Here is a 16,449-nt window from a genome sequence, read left to right as displayed (position 1 = left end):
GAGACTTACCTTATGAAAAGAAATCTGAAAATTCTCTTCTCAGTAACTGCAGTGTTTCTGGTTGTCTCTCGTTTGATTCTACAGCATTCCGTCGGTAACTAAAACCCATGGAACTCATCTCAAAGCAAGTGCAGCTATGGTCCGTTTAAGACTTTATGATATATTGGCTTTATTGCCTCCAAAGACATATGAAGGTACATACATTTTTTAACAATTTTCATTAAAGTGAAAATTCTCCTTACTGCTTTTGATGTATTTTTGGTGCTTGCCTTTGAAGCACATAAAAAGTTCAAAATGGAATACTAGGAATCTCCCAAGAGTCTCATACTGTATTCCTCATCTTCTCTATGTCATCTTGACAGAATAACTACAGAGTATGAATATTGCAAATTATCAGAGTAACACTTGAAATATAAAAGTTACAGCCCCATTTATAGGATTGAGAGGTGTGGAGGTCATGTTCTGAAATCCAATTTAGGTGTTTTATGTCATTGTTACCTAAAAATGGAGAACATTATTTCTTAGTATATTCAAAGAGCAGAAGTGAGAATGAAGATTTAGTTTTGGTTTCTGGGGGTTATAATTGTTGGGTTTTTAAAAACATGATTAGATCTACTAGACAGATTTATGCTATGAATTGCCAGGCACTGTCACATGATCCGATATGGTATGACAGATTAATGGTCTTTTGTTGTTGTTTTTGTTAATTCATAGCATACCAATTCTAATTCATTCATGTAATCATGTGGATGAGCAAATTTTTGCAAAATCTGGATTTTCATCCTTCAAGCAATGTCCTGATCTCTTGCTTATAGCATTCACATGTTGGGTTGCAAGGGACCTTCAAAGGGCATCTTGTCTAACCCCCCAATTGATTTGGAAATTGGGAGCCCAGGGTTCTCTTTGAAGCCTTGCTGTCAACTCTAGTCATGTCAGGTTTACTTCTCTCTTTCTTTGCAACTTGTAAAATTGAGGTAATGGTGCATGCTTTAATTTGTAACTTGTGATCAGTAGCTGAAGTGTTTTGGGTAAGAAGCAGCAATGATTCTTTTTAACATCTGCCCCTCTAGGATCATTTAATGCGCTTCTTCGAGTGTTGGTAGCAGAATTTACTTTGACAGACAACACTGCTAATACAACCACATCACTCCTAAGGTCTCTTTGTCATTATGATGACAGTGTTCTTCTTGGCTCATGGCTGCAGGAAACGGATCACAAGTCAATTGAAGATCAGGTAGTAAAAACCCTAGAAGAATAATGAATCATCTGCACTATTTGTGTGATGTATGTGGGGGAAGCCTTCTAAAACTGAAGCTTCATGCCTTGTTTTTAGTCTTATTTCAGAGGTTTGGTAGATGAAGCCCTTCCATCTACAGTGTACCATTTTGATTTATACTGCCTACAGCTGAGAATGCAAATTTTATAGCACTACTTGTATGTTTGTGGTTAGTTAACTAACCTAATTCATTTAACAGAAAACAAAGTTCCCCACCTTCTTCTCCGATACAATTTTTTTTTGAACCAGAAGACATGGAAGTTCCACGTGGCATGTTTTCTAACAAAAGTGCTGCTGAAATATCAGTATTGCAATATGGTCTTACTGCAAACAAACAAAAAGATTTAACTAGCTTTATAGGTGTAGTATGAAATCTTGATTTGAAAGTGTTGACAGTTCTGTTGGTGTTGCAAGGGATTTGCTGCACTTGAAACATAGAAATTAAAAATGTAAATAAAGGAAGCAAGTACTTTTGTGGGGATCTATCTTTTTTGCATCAATTGGTAATACTGATCCAGTTACCATTTTTCATGCAGCCCTTGGAAAGAGAATATTACATAGGAAACAGTTTATTGGTGTTAAATAGTTGAGGAAACTGTCTGGTAATAGTGGACTCTTTGCTTTCCTAATTTGTGATGACTAAGAAGGGGCTATTGGCCTCTTTTCAAGCCTTTTGCCTTCATGTATTTCAAGATCTAATCACGTGGAAAAAAATGTTCCTCTGGGTATGCCCACCAGCCTACCTCTGTCTTCATAATTCTGCTCAATTTTTGATCTCTTGGTGAACTGTAGTCTCTACACAGCAAATCCTTCTCAGCGTTTGCTGAACTGTGCCATCATAAACTTTGCAACTCCTCAGAAATTTCTTGGTGTAAGGAGAAGAGGGAGCTGAAAATGCCCATGTAATAAGGACAGGGTCTCACAGAAGGCAGCTGCCTTGACTAAGCAGATCCAAAACCTGAAACTGATTTCAAATATGAGAAACCAAGGGGAAACTTTCTGAGAAAAGATCAACATACCAAAGTGGAGAAAGAGTATTTTAAGCTTCCCTTTTTTGATGTGGTAAACTTTAGTCTTCAATCCACAAAGCCTGCTTGAATCCTCCACCACTTTTTTGGTTATTTTTGGTTTTAAACCTTCTAATGTGTAAAACGCTGTCACTGCTGGTAACTGAAACCCTGCAGTGCATTACAGGATTCTCTTGTGCTCTGTCATGTTTTACATTTTCTTAAGAAGTATGGAGCTCTCATGAAATGTTTGCTGGTTTATGGGTTTTTAAGAATAATGCAGGGGTAGTAGGTTCTAATTTTGTTTCATGATTAAAGAATAAATAAGGTATGTTAAAGATTAAATAAGGTAAGTTTTTCTTCAGAAAAAATAGATGATTATTTAATAGTTACTTGAGGGTGTGATGGTTAAGAAGTATTTTCATGACAGGAATGTTAGTAATTTTAATACTGTTTGTAAATCTTTGTGTAAGGAATCATTACAGCCAAAACATTTAGTACACTGTATTGCAACAGAGTGAATGAATAACCTTTTTCTCTGAAAAATGTCGCTTTGTAGTCAGTGATACAGAAGGTACTATTAGTGCCAGAATTAATTTGGTTTTCTCTAATTTCCCTCACTTACTGATAGGAGTGGTAGTTTGTGCATTTATCCAGCTATTCACTGCTATGATCCTCTGAGATTTAGCTGGCTCAGTAATGCCAGTGTGCGTATGCACTGGGGCACTGCAGTTGCATTCAGTTTTTGTAACTGATTTTGTCCTAAGCTAGTGTATATATGTTTTGGTTATTTCCTGACTCCAGATTTTATGTACAAAGATACATTCAGAGGTGTTCGTATTATGTGACATTTTTCAGCTTCAGCCAAACAGTGCCTCTGGGAGTGGTGCTTTGGAACATGATCCATCTTCTATTTATTTGCGCATCCCTGCTGGTGAAGCTGTGCCCGGTCCCCTTCCTTTGGGAGTATCTGTCATCGATGCATCGGTGGCTCTCTTTGGTGTGGTTTTTCCTCATGTCTCTTACAAACATAGGTCAGTTTACATCAGTATTCAATTTCAGAATCTAATGCCTTCTTCTCTGGATAGTATTTTGTTGTGATTCATGTTGTGTGGGTTTTTTTTCTTGAAATAAAAGCTTACTTTGATATCAAGTGTCTTTAAATTCAGACTTTGGTATTTGATGTTAATAGTGTCTCAGAATTCCATAATATGTCTACTCAGCTTAGAAATAAGATGAATTGAAGATTAAGGTTTAGAGGTGGAGACTAGATTCTTCTTTTCTCTTGCCACATTTAACAGTGCCGATATGTCTGCAACCAGAATTTCCTGCAGAAATTATTGTTGCAATTAATTTCGAGTCAGCTTTGACAACATAGCAGTGGCATCCATTTAATTTCATTTGGCTTCCATGACTAAAACCATTTAGCTTATAGTTGGCAAGTGATTTTTTTGCATGGTGAAAAAGAGGGAATTGAATTCTGCTTACTGTACTTTGTGTTCCACATTACCTTTGTGGAGTTAGGAGTTGTCAGGACTACTTTTATCACTTGGTTCAGTTCATTTGTTACTGCACACAGAGTGAAAGTAGCTCTTAGACACATTTCAAAGTAAAATTCTTTCAGTGCAGTCCTTGTGGAAACAGTTTTTCCTCAGCAGTCAATTTTGTTTTTCAGTAAGCACAGGATAGACTTGAGGCCAGCTTGCTTTAATTCAACTTGGATTTATATCTGTTTTTAGCTATGGAAAGATTTAGCTGGGAAACTGGTGAGTAGTTAAGAATGCAGATTATTCGTTTCACCCCTCTTTGTGGTATCTTCTGAGGAGTGCTCCTGTCACCTGTAATACTTTCTGACATTGTTAAATGGGGGTAAAATTAAGGTTAAATGGGGAGTACTGTTGGAAAAATGATAGGGATGTGGAGGGTAACACTGTTTTAAACAGTAGTGGAGAGGCACTGTTTCACTATTGTCCTCATAGCTTTCTGGTTATACAAACAGTTGTATCTGAAGATTCATGTCCTTTTGATGGTGTTTTCTTCAAAAGGAATAGTAAACATTTGTCAAGAACCACCCAAGGGAAATTTAGAGTAACTCAACCTTTTCTACCTAAAATGAATAACTTTTTCAATTCCTTGAAGCATAAATTTTGTGACTGAACTTTAAAAGACCCTTTTGTGTGCCTGTTTTGTGTTTTTTTCCCCCACCAGTTGTGTTCTGGTTTGTATTTTGAAACAATCATTATGCTCTTTACTTTGTTTCAGATTGCAGATGTTGGATCACTTTGCTGAATGTGTCAAGCAGGCTAAAGGTGTTCGTCAGCAAGCTGTGCAGCTTAATATCTTTACAGCTGTTCTTAGTGCATTGAAGGTAAAACTTGTAATAGATGTCAAAGTTTATAGATTTGTATTTGAGAGAAGAGGCTGTTAGTGTTACTAAAGTTATGACTTCAGCAGTCAAATGTTTAAAAACACCAAAACTGGTATTTTTTTCCCCAGATACTAACACGAGAGCCTGTCAGAATGTATCAGTACAGAGAACAGATGAGGCTATATCATCAGCATTCTACAGTATACAAATCATCTGTTTTTTATTTCCTAATTCAGTCCTGTAGTTTTGTTTACTCTGAACTCATGGATTTAAGTACTTACCTCTTATATTGTAGACATTTAGGCTGGATGTTAGGATGAAGTTAGGCTGGATGTTAGGAAGAAGTTCTTCATAGAAAGAGTGAATGACCATGGGAATGGGCTGCCCAGGGAGGTGGTGGAGTCACCATCACTGGAGGTGTTTAGGAAGAGACTTGATGGGGTGCTTGGTGCCATGGTTTAGTTGATTAGATGGTGTTGGATGATAGTTTGGACTCGATGATCTCGAAGGTCTCTTTCAACCTGGTCTGGTCTGGTCTGGTCTATTCTATTCTATTCTACAGATAAGGCTCATGAAAATACCTTGATTTTTTTTGTTGGTTGGTTGGTTTGGTTTTTTTTCTTCTTAAGGCTCCCTAGTATTACACAGAATTCCAGATGCTTAGGACTCTGGAGCCCATAGCACAGGAAGAACATTAACCTGTTGGAGTGAGTCCAGAAGGTGGCCACAAAAATTATTTGATAGGTGGAACACTTCTCCTTTGAGGACAGGCTTGGTCAGTCTGGAGAAGAGAACGCTGCAGGGGGACTTTTAAGTACCCAAAGGCCACAATAAGCGAGCCTATAAGATAGACAGGGACAATCTTTTTAGCAGGGCCTATTGCAACAGGACAAGGAGTTATGGTTTTAAACTGACGACCGATTTGGACTAGATAGATGGAAGAATTTTTTTTTTTGCAGTTAGGCTGGTGAAACACTGGTCCAGATTGCCCAGAGAGGTGGTAAAAGCTTCATCCCCAGAAACATTGAAGGTCAGGTTGGATGGGGCTCTGAGCAGCCTAATCTAGTTAACAATGTTCCTGCTCACTGTGGGGAGGTTGGACAAGAAGACCTTTAAAGATCCCTTCCAACCTAAAGCTTTCTGTGATTTTTTTGACATGTCCAGTCCCACTGACTTTAGTTACAGCTCTGTTCCATTTCTACACCTGGAAATCCAACCTCATGCTATCAAATCTGGAAGCCAGCCAGAAAGTGACAAATAATATTCCTGAGAAATTCTTGGTTTCACTAACGTGCATTGCCTCAAGGCTTTCTGGAACACGGTGTCTTAGAGTGCAGGATTTTCATTCTACTAGTCAAATTTCTTAAGGCATTTCTATTTTTTTCCTGATGCTGTTTTGTATAGTTCCCAGTTCATGAGTCTGTCAGACAATATCTGTCATTGTCATCTTTGTTCGTCTTCAGAGCAATTAACTCTTAACAATTAACTCTTAGCAATTAACAATTAACGGAGAAAGCTACTCTCACAGGAGTGCCAGCTTGTAATTAAAAATTGGGTTAGTATCCTGTCTGACTTTTGCCATGAAAAAAAAATATGGCTGCCTAGGTTAAGCTAACTGTTACTGGGGCTCCATGTCCTTGGGTGATGAGCAAAACTGCACCTATACCAGGTCCCACAGGGATGCATCCAGGTGGGTCTTGAATATATCCAGAGGGAATTCCACAACCCCTGGGCAGCCTGTTCCAGTGTTCTGTCACTCACAGTGGGAAAAAAATTTTCCTCCTGTTTCCATGGAACTTCCTATGCCTTAATTTCCACCCATTGCCCCTTGTTCTGTCATTGGGTATCACTGAGAAGAGCCTGACTCCATCCTTTTGGCACTCACCCTTTACATATTTATAAACATTAATGAGGTTACCCATTAGTCTCCTTTTCTCCAAATTGAAGAGCTTCAGCTCCTTCAGTCTCTCCTCATAAGGAAGATGTTCCACCCCTCTAATAATTTTTGTGGCTCTGCACTGGACTCGCACAAGCAGCTCCCTGTCTTTCTTGAACTAAGAGGCCCAGAACTGGACACAATATTCCAGACTGACCTCACCAGGGCAGAGCAGAGGGAAATGCAAACCATGTTGCTTAAAGTCAAAAAGCAGATTGTGAGACATGTGCCTGCAATTTCCTGTGCAATGCTGAGAGGCCAAATGCATGTCAAATTTGAGCTAAAATGAGGATATTGGATCAGAAAATAACAATCTGAACTATACGCTTCTTCCTCTATAGTACATGCAGTGTGTGTACTTTACATGTGTTTAATTTTTTCCCCCCAAAGTACAAGACTTCTTGAAAGCTGTAATGAAAGGCTATTTACTATTAATCACAGTATAACTGAGGTTGGAAGAGACCCCAAGGATCATCAAGTCCAACCTGTCTCGGTAGACCTCACAACTAGACCATGGCACCAAGTGCCACGTCCAATCTCCTCTTGAACACCTCCAGGGACGGTGACTCCACCACCTCCCTGGGCAGCCCATTCCAATGACGAACAACTTGCTCAGTGAAGAACTTTCTCCTCAATTCGAGTCTAAACCTCCCCTGGCGCAGCTTGAGACTGTGTCCCCTCGTTCTGGTGCTGGTTGCCTGGGAGAAGAGACCAACCCCCTCCTGTCTACAACCACCTTTCAGGTAGTTGTAGAGGGCAATGAGGTCACCCCTGATCCTTCTCTTCTCCAGGCTAAACAATCCCAGCTCCCTCAGCCTTTCCTCATAGGGCTTGTGCTCAGGACTTCTCACCAGCCTCATTGCCCTTCTCTGGACACGTTCAAGTGTCTCGATGGGAAGTATGGGAATCAAAGAAGCTGCGGAAGCAGTATTCCATGTTACTCTTCTGTAGAATGTTCATGTAGCAGGCTGTATAAGCATTTGCAAAGATGTGGTTATTAAGAAAAAAATATTTTCATATACTTAAAATGCTTTTGATGTAAGTGATTCTTGCAGAAATGTAACTGAGTTGTGGTTTTCCTGTTTGGCAGAAAGAGCTATTGCTGTTAGATTCTTAAAGCTTCTCTCTCTTTCTGGGGTATACTATGTAAAGCCAGCACAGATTCAATAGTGCTGGGGTGCATACATTGGATGAAAAAGAACAGTGCAGCAAGTCTGTATGTGAAACAGAGTGTTAGCAAGCATAATATGGTGTGTACTGTTGGGTTTGAGTTTTAAATGTTTTCAACCAGTGTATTTTAAGGTAAGTGACCACAAATGTAAACAAAAGTGCATAAACTAAATACAACTTCACTCAAATACAGTGAAGTTGTTCTTACATTGTTCCCTTCTGCCTTGCTTTGGAATGTGCTTTTCTTTTTTTTGTCATGTAGGGTTTAGCTGAGAATAAAAGCACGCTGGGACCAGAAGAAGTCCGCAAATCTGCTCTGACGCTGGTGATGGGTGCCCTCGACAATCCTAACCCTATTCTGAGATGCGCAGCAGGTGAAGCTCTTGGCAGAATGGCTCAAGTGGTCGGAGAAGCCTCTTTCATTGCTAGAATGGCTCAGTACAGTTTTGATAAGTAAGTTGGTTTTGATTCAGCGTAGGAAATTGAAATGTAATTATTGTAGTTTGGAAGATTCTTCTTCTAAATACTGTATTGCTTATTCTCGTGTCTTCATGCGTGATTGCTATGATTGTGTAGATCTAACAAACCAAATGAAGTCTTCTTTTGGATCTATTTCATGTGATTCTTTCATAAATGAAAGCTGAGTTGTTGAAACTACTTGGAATGTGAAATGATACCAATGAATAACTTTTGACAAGTTACTTAAGGTGACTAAACTGTTTCAGATAGATAAGTGCAGCTTACGCTGATATGTCTGTAATGTGAATTGTGTGAGAACATTTCTGTTTCATCCAAACAGCCTCTTTGTGTATTAATTTGGAAGGCTGAGGGTCTTGGGGCTTTTTAGCCTAGAGGACAGAAGCCTGAGGGGGGATCTCATCAATGCTTACTAAACACTTCAACAGTGGGTGTTAGGAGGGTGGGGGGTCACTCTTTATTCCAGTGGTGCCAGTGACAGGACAAGGGCACAAACTGAACATAGTAAACTCGGTCTAAATGTGAGGAGGAACTTCTTTTCTTTGAGGGTGGTATAATGCTGGAACAGACTGCCTAGAGAGCTGATGGAATCTCTGTCCCTGGAGTCGTTCAAAATCTGCCTGGATGCCATTCTGTGCAACCTGCTGTAGGTGAACCTGTTCTGGCAGGGGGCTTGGACTAGATGATCTCCAGAGGTCCCTTGCAACCCCTATCACTCTGTGATTTTTGTGATTTAATTTACCTACTGGCCCATAACTTTTTTCCATGTTCTGTTGTTAATCTCAGGTCTTTAGAAAGATGTCTAGTAGATACAAGAAGAAAACATGTTTCCTAGTTTTTGGCTTAAATTTAAGCCATCAGTCTACCTGCAAATCAGAATGCACCTGCTTAGGGCTATACCGTATGTTTTTAGCTAGTCAGAGCTAACCAAACTACATGCACATAGCTTCATTTCAGCTCTTCTACCTTGGGGAGTTAAGTTTTCCCCATTATTTTATCTTGTAATGAAGTACATTATTTACTGTCTTTCCTTAAATTTCTGTTACAGGGACTATTTCCTGGGTTTCTTATCTAGGATTCAAATTGTTAATGGTTGCCAGTCTGTTGACACTGTCAAGTAAATTTTTTTAATACCTGAGATGGCATTTACTTTGCTGCTGGCTAAGAACATACTTTCCTCTCATATGGACAATTAGGGAAAAAAATACTCTTTATTTGTTCTAATTAAGGTATCTTTTCCTCACCGCGTGAAAAGGTTCTAATTAAAATTATGTGACATGCATTCAGAAGCAGAAATATTGTGGAAGATACTTAAAAGTCATTGCTTTACACAACAAGCTCATTCAGAATGCTATTAATTCTTCTTTTATTTAAAAGAAGAAAGGGAGCCTTATTGGAAAAGTCATGGAATTCAGCTATGGATGAAAACAGCTGTATTAAGAAGATATTCAGTTGACTTTGCAGGGGAAGATATAGCTGCAGATTTCTTTGTTATTTCTCAATGCATGCTGTCATTTTTCATTTTTCCATTCTTAGTTCCTTTTCACTTCAGTGGTCTAGCAGTGACTTTTCTGATTCTTAGTCTGCTTTAAACACTGGTACACACTAAGTGCTTCTCCTACATTCTCTCACTTCCAAAATTATTACTCATCTCAAGCATCAAGTTCTGACCAGGCAGAAAGAGACTAACCTTATACATAATGTGGTTTAATGGCAATGCAGATAAGTACATTGGTTGTGTTGTTAGGGCTTCTGAAGGTCTTGTAAGGTGGCCTGCAAAATTCTGCTAGTCATTTGCATTGCTATGGTACTTGAAGGGTTCTTTGTAACAAACATAGTGAATGACATGATTTCCTTTTATTTAAACATTGATAGGTTGAAGTCTGCTCGAGATGTTGTATCAAGAACAGGCCATTCTTTGGCTCTGGGTTGTCTCCATCGGTATGTTGGGGGAATAGGTTCTGGGCAGCATCTGAAAACTAGCGTCAGTATTCTCTTGGCTTTGGCACAAGATGGAACCTCTCCTGAAGTCCAGGTAAAAACCACAGTCACCACAAAAACATTAAATTACCTGTTCAGATGTTCTTTAATAGAGATTGTCACATGTAAGACAAATCATGTAGCATATGCCAGGAAGTGTGAAGAAAGTACATGAATAAACTCTTACAGTGCAGAATCTGAAACATGATGGCAATTATATAACCTAACTATTTGGGAAGCAGTTGCAAGTGGTCATGTTAATCCAGACTGATGATTATCTGATTGTCAGCTGAGCCAGACTAATTACCTGTGGGTGTATTCCCAGCTGACTGTAATTGTAAATCAAAATTTGTTAGTTGTACCTTAGCAGTCTAAACTCAAAAGTTTTGTTAACTGGCTAGTGGTGATCAGTTACTGGAGTCTTAGGTGATTAGCAGTAGTTTTCTCTGCAAGTAATTTCTGTATATATCATCCTGTGAACATGGTATGACAGTACATTGTCTTTTGGTGGTTATATTCTGACAACAAAAGTCTGTTGCAAACTAAAATGCAACTGGGGGATAGAAGAGGACCTAATAAGAGCCAAGTCCAAGACAAGGCAAAGGTGGGGAGGGGTTTCTATCCAGTATGGACTATAGACATGCGGATTCTCACAAGATGACAGCTTGACTACTGGTAGAGTAGAAAGGTGAATTAATATGTCGGAGTTGCAGAATCTGTATAAACACTGCACAGTTCAGAAAGTTTCCTAAGCTGAAAATACTTGAAAATGGGGAGAATACTTTGTCTTTAGCTTCCTGGGAGATATTTGAGGGAATAGTGTGGTGATCTGTCTGTGCTCTCCATTAGGCATCGGTGGGTGCTGCTGTAAAAGAAGAGGTTAGGTGAATGAGTACATTAGTCTTCTACAGTATGAACTTGAGTATTAGAGGGAGAAGTATGTTTTTTGGTTGGTTGTTGTTTTTGTTGTTTTGTTGGTGGGGGGTTTGGGTTTTTTTTCCCACTAATTGAATGCATCAAAGTACTAGAATAAAAATTCATTCAGATGGGAAAGACCCTTCAAAACTACAAAACGAGCCCCACCAACCTTCTTTGAGTAAAATCAAATGTCTTGTCTGCAATTCTTGTTCTTCAAAGTTTCTGGTATCATTGCATGATATAACAGGTAATTTTTTGTCATTCTTTTCACAAATTATTGCAAGGAAGTGATTATCTGGAATAGTGACTGAATATTATGCTTCAGCAGCAGCAAGCTGTGTGCTAGACATGTGCAGGGGCACTTAATACCCACAGACTGAGAAGATAAAGTCCCCAGTAACTGTACAGAAGCATACTTCCACCTTGATATACGTTGTTAACTTAACAGAACATGTACTGGAGAATGTTCTTGTTTCTTGGGGCAATCATAAAAATCAAAATAGTGAATCTTCCCGCTTAGGAATATAAGCCCAGTTTTGTTTGGAGGGAATGCTTTAAAACGTAGTAATCTATAAACACAATTTTAAGTCTCTTTTAAATTTCCTTAATTTATTTAAGATGAGACAAAATCCAGTTTACATATGTAACCTCCTTTGTGTATGAGTAAGGAATTTTGAGGACTATAATTGTCTACTAATTATTTAAAAAAACACAATGGAAAGGGTTTCTGCTTTATGAAAAAAAATTTGGAGTGTAAAGGGGAAGCTCAGGTGGAACCTGCACACCTGCCTTATTTTCTGTTGAGTGCATGACACCAGGCCATTGTGAAAAGCTAAGCATTTAAACCTCATCCCTCACTAAATCAATGAGGATACACAGACAGTGTATGGGAATATGAGCAATGGAGATTTTCAAGAATGAAAGGGTGCAGTGTGCTATTACATCGTTATGACTGTAAGAAGTGGTTATGTGGTTGCTAGTGCTAATGGTTTTTGGCTTGCATCAGAGGATGATGGAGCAGTTTTAGAGGCAGGTCTTCCAGCATAATCCTAAAAGTCTAGCTTGGTAACTAATATTCTTTTAACTTAATCCTCTCAGTGCAATTGCATTATGTATTTAATGGAAGACAATTCTGTAGTAGAAAGTGCATGTGGAGCTTGCAACTCATCATGAAATTGGTTTCTGCTGAATGTCAAAGGTATTCTTTGCTAAGGACTTTGTCAGCTGCCCATTTCAGACTCTACATCCAGTTTTACTGCAGAATGTTTCTTGCTCCTGTCATAAGAATCACTTTCTTATATATTTATTTTAAAGGGAGTGTGTGGGTTTTGTTTGTATTACTCAAAGTACTTAACCATTTTTTTGCTCAAATTCTTTATTGTCTTCATCTCCATTATCTTCCCAGTGGCTGATAGCCAAAAAGCGTGCTAGAGGTATTTATAAATTCCCAGGTGATTGGTTGGGATTGACACCTTTGGAACACTTCAGCTCAGTAGCTAACTAAACATTTTAAAGCAAGGATGTACTGAGCTAGACTCAGTCTGCATACAGAACTGCTTGACTTTCCTAAATGTATAACTGAAAAATATTCCCTTTTTTTTTTTTATATAGACCTGGTCTCTCCATTCCCTTGCCTTGATAGTAGATTCTAGTGGACCAATGTACCGTGGATATGTGGAGCCAACTCTTTCTCTAGTTCTTACTTTGCTATTAACTGTTCCACCGTCACATACTGAAGTACATCAGTGCTTAGGCCGATGTCTTGGAGCTATAATAACTACTGTTGGACCTGAGCTGCAAGGTTAGTGAGAATTTGAAAACAATTAGTCTAGCTGGTATAAAGTGAATAATTTGCAGTCTTAAATGGAAGAAAATACATTTTTTTGGTTGTTGCAGTGTGGGGGAGGGGATGGGATGCTGACAAATTCAGTTACAGTCCTGCAAGCAGCCTCACTTCTGATCCTACTTATTACTGCTTGAGGCTTTTTGGACTACAGTTTGAGATTTGTATATACAAGTTGCAGTGATATAGTAGGTAAAGGATGAGAAACACCCTTGCTGCATATTTTGCCGTGTATATTTTTGTATTTAGGTGGGGCAAGAGATGATTTCCTCTGCTTTTTCAACACATGATTTTATTTTTAGCTGATGGCAAGAGCTTAAGTTCAAAATAATTGCTACTGCTGTGAACTGTAACTCATTCCTAGTCATTCCTGATGTTGTTAGATCACTATACCTTAGTGTAGAGAAGGAGGTCTTGTCATACCAAACGCTATGGCTGAAATTGTGTCTTGCATGGCAAAACTACAGATTCGTGACTTTGTCTAACTGGGCCTTTTTGAAATATTTATGGGATGATCTTTGATGCAGCGCCAGAGAGCCAGCCACTAGTGAAATTTTAACTCAAAGTAACTGGACATAAATCTCTAGTTTTGAAAAATGGCTAGATGGTTTAACTGAACTTGTGTATCTGCTTGCTGTGTGTTAACCTTTTGATCTGGAATGTTACTAACCTTCAAAAATAACAACTTGCGTAGGATATTTTCTGCCAGTTACATCCTTCTGTATTTTGAGATTGTTTTATAAACCTGATGTAGGTTGGTTCTTAAAGTATAGAATGGGATTAGTTTTCAAATTAAATACTGTTATTTGGAATGCTTGTCATATTATAGAGTCCTGAAACTCATCTAATGGAGCCAGCTAAAGACATATCCATATGCTAGTTTAAGTGTTAACTGATATTTTGGGAAAAGGTTTGGTGCATAAAATGTTGCCCATATGTATAGAATCAAAGAGATTTTCAATATATAAATTTAGCTAATTTTACTGGCTTCGTGTCCTGGGAAGATAGTCTCAAAATATTCATGACTGAAAATCACTGATGTAAAATTTCATTTGGACAAGACATTGTTTAACTGACCCAAAAAAAGAGAGATTGAAGCGCTCTTTGAAGTTGTGCAAGTATTAATTTGCAGAAGGAAGTCAGAGAAGTTGCATGTTAATCTGTGAAGCATTAAAAATTCCTGCTTCTCAGAGGGTTAAAGTCTACATTTGTCATACAAAAATTTTGTTGTTAAGAATGTTGTATTGCATCATTAGGTAACGGAGCTACAATTTCAACAATCCGCTCTTCATGTTTGGTGGGATGTGCCATCACACAGGACCATTCGGACTCGCTTGTTCAGGCAGCTGCCATATCCTGCCTTCAGCAGCTTCATATGTTTGCACCAAGACATGTCAACCTGTCCAGTCTGGTTCCCAGCCTTTGTGTGAGTACAGATGAATCCTTTTTGCTCCTCTTAAGTTTTATGTAGGTGCTTAGCAGAGAACATAAGTACTTAGCAAGATGTCAAGGATACCCATATGTGGTAAGTCCAGTTTGCAAAAATACTGGGGTTTGGTAACAGAATGTTTGTCCCCAAGCCATTTTGGATCTTTTCAAAATGCTGCCAAACTTGAAATAATCAGATCTGATTCTCTCTCACCCTAGACAGCATTTATATATAATATGTACGAGTGAAAAGGTACTGAAATGCTGTGCTTCTTCCAACTGATTGCACACACAGAAGGAAATAAAGAGAGATTTTTTTGATTTATTTTACCACTGTCAGCGTAGGAGATGCTGACATTCAAATTCTTCTGCTGCTGCTAGCATTGCTTTCTCTTTCCATTGATGTTTTGTCAGCAAGTCCTGCTTTAAGCCAGGAAGTGAGGCAGAAGCTGGGACCCAAAACATACTATAAGAGGAAAGGCGTTCTGTGTGGGTGTGTGTTTTGACATGGCACTTTTTTTATTACCACTTTTTAAATGGCTTTCTGGAACATTCAGTACTCCAATACTGAGACATTTCTAAAGCTTCACTCTAATGTCTGTTGCATGATTTGTAAAGTTCTTTGTGTCATTCTTTGTTGAACTGGTGATTCTATGTTATATGAAGGAGGGTATTCCTACTTACATCAACACTGGACCTTTTTCTTAGTCTGCCATCCAGACACTCCCCAGGGTATCCTCTCATTGTTCCACACTTCCCTACGTGCACTGAGCTTTACTTCCTCCTATCACCAGTCTGGGGCACTTCTGGGAGTTCATTGTGCTTCCAGAATCCGTCACTTGGACTTTAACAAAATTTGGCATGAAAGGGGTGTAATGTATCCCAAAGTAGATAGGCTCTTTTGTATGAGTACTATGTACAACATCGTGAACAATCTCTGTAGCTCTGTAAGTACTCTGTGAGTAACAGACAATGAAGTTCATGTAGGAATGACTAATGCTGTTTTCATAAACTTTTCTCAGGGATTTCTCTTTCCTTTATGGTCTTCTGCTAAACAAAATTTATTTTCCTTTTCTTTTCTCATATTCCTTACTTCCAAATCATTCTTAGTTTGATAAGTTTTCATCTGAATTGTTGTTTGAATTTCTTTATACTGCAAATACATAGACAATATGGGCAAGGTCTTCCTTAACCTGCCCCATTAGCAGACTCTTAATTTCTTTCTGATGTACTTTTGAATGGAAATGTTGCCATATATCTAATCAAATCATACAGTTCTGCAACTGAGTTTAATTTCATCTTGTATTGGCTTCACAAACACTACTTTGTTTTGTAAATTAAAACAGGGAATACTCTTTCCATTTAATTAAGACCCCTAAATGTCCTGTGTTTTGGTTCCATTAAAACAACATAAGTGTGATATTTAGAGGTTCTTTGAAGTTTGCCTTTTTTCAGGACTGAAGCCTTGTATATTCATATACAGAATAAAGATCTACTGTTGAAATGCTGTAGAAATTATACAGTCCTTTCGTTTAGGAAAGCAGTTGCCATCCACATAATAACCTAATACCAAGAAAGGAAATAAGTTTGGTTTATTAAAAACAGGTTCCCCAGGTTAAATAAAGAATTGGACTTTCTTAAATAGCACTCTTAAAATTCTTCCACTGTGGAAAAACAGGCAGCTCTTGGTGCAACTATATGCTCTCAGGAAAATAGAGTCCATGCACAGTTCTTCTGTGAGAAAAATACTTGTTTGTCCCTAAGGTGATTCAGAAGGTGTTAAAAGCTATCACTGGTTAGCAAAGAAATCTGAAGCTGTCTTACTGAGAGGCACTTAGAAAAAACTCTGCTGTAAGTTCTATGGCAATTTTGAAATAAAAAAATTTATGATAGCTGTCTTGTGTGGTGCAGCTGATGATGGCTTTTTGTTTTTTTATAAGAAGGTGATTTACACCTATAGCAGAATATGAGGTTTAGGAGTACTGCAGGGTGTAATGGATTGGAAAATCTAATTAGTCTAAATCACACTGGCACAGTAGTTCTGAG

General features: G+C 38.4%; 1 protein-coding gene across 1 annotated transcript in view; it reads left to right on the top strand.

Moving 5' to 3' along the window:
- Positions 1 to 16,449, top strand: part of HEATR5B (HEAT repeat containing 5B) — a 61,413-nt gene that overhangs the window by 13,920 nt on the left and 31,044 nt on the right. The window contains exons 13-20 of the mRNA XM_009911711.2: positions 85 to 194; positions 1,071 to 1,234; positions 3,142 to 3,317; positions 4,546 to 4,651; positions 8,020 to 8,210; positions 10,110 to 10,269; positions 12,744 to 12,933; positions 14,232 to 14,401. Of these exons, the coding sequence (XP_009910013.1) occupies positions 85 to 194; positions 1,071 to 1,234; positions 3,142 to 3,317; positions 4,546 to 4,651; positions 8,020 to 8,210; positions 10,110 to 10,269; positions 12,744 to 12,933; positions 14,232 to 14,401 (1,267 nt within the window). The remainder of the gene's footprint in view (positions 1 to 84; positions 195 to 1,070; positions 1,235 to 3,141; positions 3,318 to 4,545; positions 4,652 to 8,019; positions 8,211 to 10,109; positions 10,270 to 12,743; positions 12,934 to 14,231; positions 14,402 to 16,449) is intronic.

The sequence above is a fragment of the Dryobates pubescens genome, chromosome 6, assembly GCF_014839835.1.
Source record: "Dryobates pubescens isolate bDryPub1 chromosome 6, bDryPub1.pri, whole genome shotgun sequence".
Lineage (NCBI taxonomy): Eukaryota > Metazoa > Chordata > Aves > Piciformes > Picidae > Dryobates > Dryobates pubescens.
Note: the sequence above shows the minus strand (reverse complement) of the source record. Positions and strands in the feature narration are given on the sequence as shown.